This window comes from Alnus glutinosa, chromosome 13 (assembly GCF_958979055.1).
Source record: "Alnus glutinosa chromosome 13, dhAlnGlut1.1, whole genome shotgun sequence".
Lineage (NCBI taxonomy): Eukaryota > Viridiplantae > Streptophyta > Magnoliopsida > Fagales > Betulaceae > Alnus > Alnus glutinosa.
Window position 1 is genome coordinate 5,351,533 of NC_084898.1, and position 10,489 is coordinate 5,362,021.

Below are 10,489 nucleotides of genomic sequence, written 5' to 3' on the forward strand. Positions count from 1 at the left end.
CTTGAATAATTTCATGAGAAATAGTAATGAGAATATTAATAGTTTTACTTCAAAACTGGTATAATTTAATCAGAATAGATGATAAGATTTTAATTTGTTGCATTTAACGGTATATATAGTACTACATCATTTAAAATTATAAATGACGTGACAATATATACACCATATAGCTAAGGTTGAGCACACCACCATATACAAGCAGATTTTAATCATATTCCGAGTGGGTAGGTAATATATGCTCGAGCGGGTATAGATAATACATGCAACCGCATATTGATATGTCGCTATCTGCATGTTGATGGATAGTTTGCCCTCGGGTTACTGGGCCGAAAATTCGCTCATCAAGGTTCCGGGCGGGCGAATTTAAGAAGTAGACTGTTTTTTAATCAGCCTGTTGCTCAATCCTACACGTAGCAACATATATGCCATTAGTATAACTTAGTATTAAATCAAATGAATCCATTTTTAATTATTTAAAGGAAAATGCACCCCATGTGAGGAGCTATTGTACCATTATTGTGTAGGTGTAGTGCACCAATCAAGTCCCCTATTTAAATAGTGATCCACCGTATTTATTGTCAACAATTGGCTCATATTGAAATTAGGCTAAATTATTGGAGTGTTTTTCTTTATGTGGGATAAGATAATCAACGAACCAATCAAAGCATTACTAGAAATTCTTTTCAACCCAATGAAAAGCAGGGGAATTTGCTTTGGATAAGTCGATTAGGTTAAGATATAATGTTAAGAATTGCTAACCACTTTGCCATTTACCAATGGGATTTTTTCTTTATTAAAGTTTTTAATTTTTTAATTTTTTTAGATATTAAAGTTTTTAATTAATTATCAGAACTAGTTATTACTCTCTTTATATATATATATATATCGTCGTGGGAGAACCTACTCTCAGTTCTGGCTGTGCTTTTTGTGGAATCCCCTGTTTTCTCTGCGTTGATCATCAAAGAAGGTCAAGCCCAGCAATCAATCTCTCACATTTCAAGTAAAATTTAGTGTGCATCTTTAACTGAAACAGAGCTTATATTGTTATATTTGTTAAGTGTATTTTGTTTTTTTTTTTTGAATTTTCTTGTCCATAATTTGAGTTATCCATATATCCATATAAGGGGGAGTGTGGTAGTGACTTTGTTGCTCTGTTTTCTCTTGTGGGTCTCTCTGATCTAGGGTTTTAGAGTCGTCTTTGGCGATCATTTTGGGTTTTGGCCATCTGGGTCTCGTTCACCGTCGTTGATATTTGACGTTTTGAACCATTTTGAGGGATTTCCTAGGAGATTGATCTTTGGACTAATAGTGGTTATTGTAGTAGCTTAGTTTGAATGGCTCGGTTGGTTCTTCCGTGCAAAGGTTCCAGTTTGACAAGGACGGGTCTATTGGGTTTGATCTCCTCTGCTCCTGTGATTACCTATTTCCCATTTCCTCATTATGGTTGTGTGCGTGTGTGAAAACTCGGAATCGATTTAGCGGCTTTTGTATGGTTACGAACTTTATTTTGTTTTCTCAATTATTTTATTCCTTCTCTTTTACGACTATTATTATTGGCACTGTGGGAATAATATGTCATTGCCAATCATTTACATTTTTGGTGATGCTATGCGCACGCGCGCACACACACACGTGTGTAGAAGATCCATTTAGCATGCAGTATTTTGTGCTCTACTATGTGTGTGCGCGCACACGCTTCTATATATGTTTCCTTGGTTGGTGATATGCTTTACTATCTTCATTTTGGGGAGTGGGTTGGATATGGTGTTATTTGGGCTGTAAATTTTGAGTAATAAAGAAAAACTACCATTAATTATGAGCTGGGATGTTACTTTATGCTCTTAAGTCTTCTGCCTGGTGAGGGTTTAGGTCATAGCATACTGAAGTTTGGTAACTTGTGTACGTTTATTTGAAACTGAACTTTATGGTGTTGATTGCCTATCTTGAATTAGTTATTTGTGATTTGTAGTGCTTGACAGCTAATGCAACTGCATGAATGGTTTCATCTGTCCTTTTTTGCAGCTTCAGGCTAAAAGCCGTGTTAGTTTTTTGGAGAAACCAGCAAAAAATATTTCCAGATATAGACGCTTTCTTAATTCAGAGGTTTGTGCACTCTCTCTTTTTCCCTCTCCCCTACTAGGATTTGTATTGTGCAAGTAAAATTGCCCTCGTTCTTGGTTGAATATAACTTCATTCATAAAAAAAATAAAAAACAGAATAGGAAGTATTAACTTAACAAAGAAACAAAATGAAAAAAAGAAACAAGGTTTCTGAACTCTCATTATTGGTTGTTGTTTTCAGGTTTTGTGCCAAAGGAATTGTCGAATTTCATATCTTTCGTTATCTGTAAGTTTTTACGGTTTGAGTCAAAGCTCTTTGTGCTTTCTTGTAGTCTTCACATAAGCACACGTGTGGTATACATATTGGTCCTAGAATAACATGCGAATTTTGATGCTCATTCAGAATATGTTATGGTTTCTTATGCTCAATGTTTTTGATAATTTGCTTTCCTCAACCTTATTTTAGAGGGCTAAGCAAACCAACAGGAGGCTGATTTGTTCGGTTGCCACAGAAACCTTGCAAAAGCCAGTTGAAGAACCCGGAATGGGTACGCGAAAAGAATTCTTTTTGAAGGACTATAAGATGCCTGATTACTATTTTGATACGGTACGCATATACTTAAAACAAAACAATATGTGGGTTAGGACTTCATAGAGTATTCTGTAGCATATGCTTTTGTGTTTGCAAACTTATAGAATTATGATTTCAGGTGGGTTTGAAATTTTCTTTGGGCGAAGAGAAAACAATCGTTAGTTCAAAAATAACTGTGTTCCCTAGAGTTGAAGGTACGTTGTGACCATTCTTCCCACTTAGTACTTTATTCACAAACAGTATTTATATCTTTGATTTGTAGATAACTTGCTTTTCATGTGCAATGCCTTTTTCTCACATTTTCTTATAGCAGTGGTCTAAGCATTAGATCTTTTTTCATTCTTCTGTGTGATTTCATGCTTATGTCAAGTTTTGGAAGAATCATTGTCATTTTATTCTCTCTCTCTCTCTCTCTCTTTCTTTCTTTCTTTTTTTTTTTTTTTTTTTTTTTTTTTTTTTTTTTCCGAACATTTTTTTGTGAAATAGGATCTTCATCTTCTCTGGTTTTGGATGGAAAAGATCTAAAGTTGGTCTCTATACGGGTCAATGGAAAGGAACTTAAGGTACATAATTTCTATCCTACTTTTCCAAAGGACTTTCAATACAATGAAACAGAATACTTCCTAGTTGTCCATTATTTGATTGAATGAATATGTTTTTTAACTTCTTACTAAAGGAAGTTAAATAAATAGCCAATTTATGGTTGATGGTTTACCTAAGTCTTAACACATCCAAGTTGTACCGTTCCAGTTTCATAATTTCTAGTGCATTTTATTTGTTGCATGTCTATTTGTGTGTTTTTGAGATGCGGGGGAGTATAACTTAGTTATTTAGGGTTATCTTATTGTGACTCCTTTCTTTTTCTTTTTCCCCTTTGTCTTTATAGGAGGGCGAGTACCAGTTGGACTCACGCCATTTGACACTCCCATCACCACCGAGTGGTACATTTACTTTGGAAATTGTTACCGAGATATATCCTCAGAAGAACACATCATTAGAGGTGAAACATACCTTCTTGATATCTACTACTTGTTTTGCATTTTTCTGGATTTTTTTGTCGATATAATAATTTAAATTTACTACAGGGGCTTTACAAGTCATCTGGGAATTTCTGTACACAATGTGAAGCTGAGGGTTTCCGGAAAATTACATTTTATCAAGTAGGTATCTTGGAGCGGTTATTTATTCTAGTGGTCTGTAACTTCAAAATTTTGATCAAGCTTTCCATTTCATTGATGCATTTCATCTGCAAACAGGACCGCCCTGATATAATGGCAAAATACTCATGCCGCGTTGAAGCTGATAAGTCATTGTACCCAGTATTGTTGTCTAATGGAAATCTCATAGAACAGGGCGAGTTGGAGGTAAATTTCACTTTTTGTGCATTGAAAAAGGCATTTATGTAGTTTGTTTATGTTCTCTTCTTTATTGTTATTTTATGCTTTGCTACAGGGTGGTAGACATTTTGTCCTCTGGGAGGATCCCTTCAAGAAACCTTGCTACTTGTTTGCCTTGGTTGCTGGACAGTTGGAGAGCAGAGATGATACATTTATCACCCGTTCTGGTCGGAAGGTCTCCCTAAGGATCTGGACCCCAGCACAAGACTTACCCAAGACTGCTCATGCCATGTATTCACTTAAGGCAGCAATGAAATGGGATGAGGATGTTAGTTTCTTGATATTAAACCTGATTTTTATTTTGATCTAAAAGTTACCTTATTGATCTTGATTCTAAAGCTTACTTTACTGTCCTATGCCTCTGCAAACAGGTGTTTGGTCTTGAGTATGACCTGGATCTCTTTAATATTGTGGCTGTTCCAGATTTTAACATGTAAGTTAATTTATTTTTCGACAATGTTCGATTATGATTCTACATTTGGTAACTTTTGATATTTTATACTGACGGACATCTTATGGTATGATACTTCTACTATTTTAGTCACTCATATTTCTTGTTTCTGAATTGATGATCAGGGGAGCCATGGAAAACAAGAGTTTGAATGTATGCTTTCTGAATTTGTTTTAGTTCATCTTAATTAATGTCTCTTTTTTGGTCTTTTCAATTCATTATTACTTCTATATATATATATATTTATATTTTATTTTTTACAGTTATTCAATTCCAAGCTTGTCCTGGCATCTTCAGAAACTGCTACTGATGCAGATCATGCTGCAATCTTGGGGGTTATTGGCCATGAGGTTTGTTATTGACGTCTATAATGAAAAGTCTTCTTTAATCTTAGTCCTCGTGGATATAAATTTAGTGACTTTTGGTTCATATCTTGTACATCGTGCAGTACTTCCACAACTGGACTGGCAACAGGTTGGTTCATATCCCATCAAAGCTCATTATTCTTTTGTCAATATGCATTCTGAATTTCTGAGGGCCTTTATTCCTGATATCTAAATATGTTTCTTCACTTGTCTGTAGAATTGCTTTCTGTGTGTATTGGCTCCTGATCTTAAAATAACGTTCTTACAGCTGTCCCTTCTATACTTCTTACTGTACTCTGAAACTAGTTTTCTTCTGTCCGTGTTGGTTGGGAGCTTACATGTCAACCGTTACCATCTTCATATAATATTCAAGTTGTAGTCACATGTCAGTTAAGGTTTTGATATAATAATTGCAGAGTGACATGTCGTGACTGGTTCCAGCTCAGCCTAAAGGAAGGTCTCACTGTATTCCGAGATCAGGTATAGCCTTTTTGTTCCCCATCTGCAAAGTGGTATTTGTAACCTTGAAAACTGAAAACAGTATATTTTCTTTGATATATTCTTTTATTGAGCTTATGAATTTAATAAATCCTTCATAATTGGTAGGAATTTTCATCTGACATGGGAAGCCGTACTGTAAAGCGGATTGCTGATGTATCAAAGCTTCGAAATTATCAGTTTCCACAGGTACTTTTTTTTTTTTCTCCTCATGAATATAGAAAAGTTGTGTAACTTCTAAATTGATTCCTGCATTCTTATTACATTGTGATAATTGTTTAATTATTTTAAACCTTACAGAGTGTTTGTGAGAAGACTGGTATGCCTTTCTAAAATGGGTGTGCCTTTGTTGTTTAATAGAGTTTTTGGTATAACACGCTGCATTTAAGTGCTAATATTTGTTTTCCTGGTTTTTCAGGATGCTGGTCCCATGGCTCATCCTGTACGGCCACATTCATACATTAAGGTCAGAAACCATTTTCTGTTTTTTTTTTTTTTTTTTTCCAAAGTAACTCTTTTTTTTATCAAGTTATCAACATAGTCTACAGCTTTCATGAATATTAAGCTTTAAAGTGATGTTTCTTTTTTCCCTCTCCTTGACAGATGGACAACTTCTACACAGGCAAGTTTCAGTTCTCTATGTAATTAAACTAGTATAGCTGTCTTCTCAAATTTTGCTTGGAAATTGTAATCTGCTTCTAACTTTTGGATATTTGGCTTTTTTGTGCATCATGTTGGATATGATACTAATTTGGGGCCTTCACCAACTTCAACGTGCAGTGACGGTATGGTTTGGCAATTTTTATTTGCATCTTTTAACCCCATATCCAAAGTATTCTCGTGAGAAAATATTTAATTGTTCTCTATTTCATTTTCCTTTTACAGGTGTATGAAAAGGTTAGACTTTTTTTCTTTGACCACAAACTCACCCTCTCTCTCTCTGGATGAGACCTATTGTCAAGTTATCAATGGTTTGATCTTATGATCCAATTATCAGGGAGCTGAAGTTGTCAGGATGTACAAAACCTTACTGGGGAGTGAAGGGTTCCGAAAAGTAAGTTTTAGAATGTCTGTGCCTAATGCAGATTATGTGATAAAAATATCTACTTCTATAAAATCTGCTCATCTTTGGGAAGTCAGTTATACAATTTCTCCACATTTCAGGGCATGGATCTTTATTTTGAGAGGCATGATGGGCAAGCTGTAACCTGCGAAGATTTTTTCGCTGCCATGCGAGATGCAAATGATGCTGATTTTGCTAATTTCTTGCAATGGTCTCTATCTACCTTTTGTTTCTTTTGAGTTTTCTTCTGATAGTTTTGATACTAACTCTTTAATATCTATCTAAAATACAGGTACTCCCAAGCTGGGACCCCTCGTGTCAAAGTGACATCATCTTACAATGCTGAAACTCGTACTTTTTCTCTGAAGTTCAGGTATACATGCTGGGATTTTTTTTCCTCTCTTTTTTGGTAAAGAATCACAATCTTCCTCATGTTTGATGGTGCACTTTTCACAGTCAAGAGGTACCACCAACTCCAGGACAACCAGTAAAAGAACCCATGTTCATTCCTGTCACAGTAGGTTTGCTCGACTCAACAGGCAAGGACATCCCCCTCTCCTCTTTGTATCACAATGGAATATTGAAGTCTGTTGCAAGCAACGAGAAACCAGTAGATACTACAATTCTTCGAGTGACCAAGGTCAGTTCAGAACTTTTACATTTGCTTTTTTGTAATTCCCTATTTTACATTTCAATGGACCAATTGGTAATTCTTTAGCTGTAACATGTACAGGTTATTTGTATCATCTAGGTTATTGCTAGAATGCCATTAAGCATAAGTAGTTATGCGGTTGCTAAGAGAAAGGAGAGATACAATATTTTGTAAACATGTTAACGTCATTTATTTGATATGCTGTATTCAGTACAAAAAAAAATAAAAATTCATATGCTATGCAAAACAATGACAATTATGTCATGTTTGTATCAACTGGAGACCATTTTGCTAAGCCATTAGGTCATCTTCGTTTATTATTTTCTAATTCTTTATATCCGTATTAACATTTGTATGCTTGTGTTTGGACTAAGCAGAAAGAAGAAGAGTTTGTGTTTTCTGATATATCTGAGCGGCCAGTTCCATCTCTATTGCGGGGCTACAGTGCTCCTGTTCGTCTTGAATCTGATCTCACTGACAGCGATTTGTTTTTCCTCCTTGCTCATGATTCTGATGAGTTCAACCGGTTTGTCTTTCCAAATGCAGCAACACTTTTCTATTTAGTAATTGAGCATCTGATGAACAGTCATTTACTTGATGATTTTTGTGTATTAGCTGGGAGGCTGGACAAGTGCTGGCACGCAAGCTGATGCTCAGCTTGGTGGCTGATTTCCAACAAAACAAGCCATTGGTTCTGAATCTAAATTTTGTGCAAGGGCTCAGAAGCATACTCGGTGACTCAAGCTTGGATAAAGTATGATGAGGAATATTTTTCCTTTATCCTGATTTTCTTTTTTTCCTAATACTGAGGAAGGAGGAAGGGTGAATGCAGTAATGAATTTTAATGACCTCTGATTTTCCAGGAATTTGTTGCTAAGGCAATAACTCTGCCTGGTGAAGGGGAAATAATGGACATGATGGAAGTTGCAGACCCTGATGCTGTTCATGCTGTTCGTACTTTCATCAGGAAGCAGCTTGCCTGGGAACTGAAATCGGAGTTACTCAGCACGGTATGCCAACCCTAGGAGTTGCATAAGATATAATAGATTAATACCATGTTTGTGCTTCTATCTACTTTTGTTTTTCTGTTGAGGAATAAAGTTGTGCTGTTAATGCTTCACAGGTTGAAACAAATAGGAGCTCAGAAGAGTATGTGTTTGACCATTCTAATATGGCAAGGCGTGCTTTGAAGAATGTTTCTCTAGGTCTGTTTTGTTTTTAGTTGTATGTTTGCAAGATTGGCCTCTGGTAAACTTTTCATCAGTTGATTTTATGTGTGTTTTGTATTATCTATAGCATATCTTGCATCACTTGAAGATTCCAAGTATACCGAGCTTGCACTGCATGAGTACAGAACTGCCACAAATATGACTGAGCAATTTGCAGCTTTGGCTGCCATAGCCCAGAATCCTGGTGAAACTCGTGATAATGTTCTGGCTGACTTCTATGGCAAGTGGCAGCATGACTTTTTGGTAATACTTCTGCTCAATTGCTCTTAATTTGCTTGAATGATGTTTATGGGTCTCTGTGAGTTGTGTCCAGTGTGTTTCACCTGTGTGTCTGTCTCTTGCTCTTCAGGGAGGGGATGTATGGTAGGTATTCTGGAAAGGTTTTTCCTGAGTACAATTAGGATCTTCCTGGTATATTTGAGTAGTTTTAATGCATAGTTCATCACTTCAAGCATGTCTACAGGGGAAATGATACTTTTTAGAAAAGAAAATGGATTGGACACCCTTGATAGATCTTGATCAAGTTGTGTTTGGAAGCATCTTTGGGGAAGAAAGAATTCAAAGTAATTATGTTAACAATTCCAAAGATTTGCATTCCATGATGGTCACCAGTTATCGGTTGATGAAAACATGCTTAACATGTACATATTGCTATTGGAAACTTTAGAGTAATCTTTCTTTTCTGATACTATTTTATTCTGTTTTCTGAAGTGTTTCTGGATTTTGAAGAATTGTTGCCATCTCCTATTTATGAGGAGAAGGTTTCTCTCTGTTCTTGTATTATAATCGTATATTTCCCAATCTCATATTCCTCTTTTCTTCAGGTTGTGAATAAATGGTTTGCCCTTCAAGCCATGTCTGACATTACTGGCAATGTTGAGAATGTTAAGAGCCTGTTAAAACATCCTGCATTTGACCTGCGTAATCCAAACAAGGTATATTCGCTCATTGGAGGTTTTTGTGGTTCTCCTGTGAATTTCCATGCAAAGGATGGATCAGGCTACAAGTTCTTGGGAGAAATTGTGCTGCAGCTAGACAAGCTGAACCCTCAGGTCCATATAGATTTGGTTTTCACCACAATTTATGTCCTTATCGAACTATACTCCATTCTTATATTTTTGTTGTTTTCATGATTTGCAGGTGGCGTCCCGCATGGTGTCAGCCTTTTCTAGATGGAGGCGTTATGATGAAACCCGGCAAAACCTTGCTAAGGTAACAAACTGTGGCTATTGTTGCTTGCTATTAATCATGCTTCTTACTTTCTACATTTCTTTGTTGTCCATGACATCTTTCCCACATATTGTTCTGTTTTTGTTTCAAATCATTTTTACGCTACGCATATCATAGCGACTAAATACCGAATGATCAGCCCTTTAAAGAGTCAAGAATCTATCGCACCGAAAAGACTGTTGTCGTAGCGACTAAATATACCAAATTAGCTCTTTAATTTGAAATATCTTGTTAAAAATGGATCTGTGTTTTGCAGGCACAGCTGGAGAAGATCATGTCTACCAATGGACTGTCGGAGAATGTATTTGAGATTGCCTCAAAAAGCTTGGCTGCTTAACTGTGTTTGGGTTTTACTTTGGGTGAAGAAGTGCAAAAATGTGTTGCCACGCTAGTGGTGTATGAAAAGTAATATGTTCTGGCTCGTTTTGGTGTTCCTCCATTAAAATGTCCTTCATGCAGTAGAAACACTTTATCCATGTAAATTGTTTGCTCTCTGGTTCTGGTACATGTGATACATTATGAAGTGTGTTTCTTTCATGTGAAACTGAAACTTTGTGTGATGCAATTTTAATAAATTTGTCTACTTTTTTTTTTTTTTTTTTTTTTTTCATTATTATTATTATTTTTATTTCCTACTCTCTGGTTAATGAATTGAATGGCTATGATTGCAATTGAATCTTCTTAATTTTTTTTTTTTTTCTTTTTTCTTATTCTTCAAGAAAAGCCCACAAATTGCTTGAATCTTTTGTTATTCCTTCAATGTGAAATCATTTCGATCGGGTTTTAAATTGTGCTGACGTGGGAGTAAGGGTTCCGTTTCGCGGTGGGTTCATTGCCACGGAAAAGGTTTTGGAAAGCGAACCAATCAATTGTTGGATCAATCAATTTTAAAAATAATAATAATTAAGAATCGGTTAAAATTGTCATGTGAATATTATGGAATAGTTGTAGG

At 35.8% G+C, this 10,489-nt stretch overlaps 1 protein-coding gene across 1 annotated transcript; it reads left to right on the forward strand.

Moving 5' to 3' along the window:
* The first annotated feature begins 1,168 nt into the window (after window positions 1–1,168).
* On the forward strand, window positions 1,169–10,132 carry LOC133854058 (puromycin-sensitive aminopeptidase). The gene is made up of 32 exons (XM_062290089.1): window positions 1,169–1,412; window positions 2,023–2,103; window positions 2,302–2,346; window positions 2,527–2,667; window positions 2,771–2,846; window positions 3,139–3,215; window positions 3,539–3,652; window positions 3,738–3,812; window positions 3,909–4,016; window positions 4,105–4,317; window positions 4,421–4,482; window positions 4,626–4,653; window positions 4,764–4,850; window positions 4,949–4,974; window positions 5,282–5,345; window positions 5,472–5,552; window positions 5,782–5,829; window positions 5,967–5,985; window positions 6,144–6,148; window positions 6,249–6,260; window positions 6,361–6,417; window positions 6,528–6,637; window positions 6,719–6,799; window positions 6,883–7,066; window positions 7,456–7,604; window positions 7,694–7,832; window positions 7,942–8,088; window positions 8,202–8,283; window positions 8,375–8,550; window positions 9,132–9,359; window positions 9,448–9,519; window positions 9,794–10,132. The coding sequence occupies exons 1-32, from the start codon at window positions 1,335–1,337 to the stop codon at window positions 9,872–9,874; spliced, it is 2,946 nt and encodes a 981-aa protein (XP_062146073.1). The 5' UTR covers window positions 1,169–1,334; the 3' UTR covers window positions 9,875–10,132.
* Window positions 10,133–10,489: the final 357 nt, after the last annotated feature.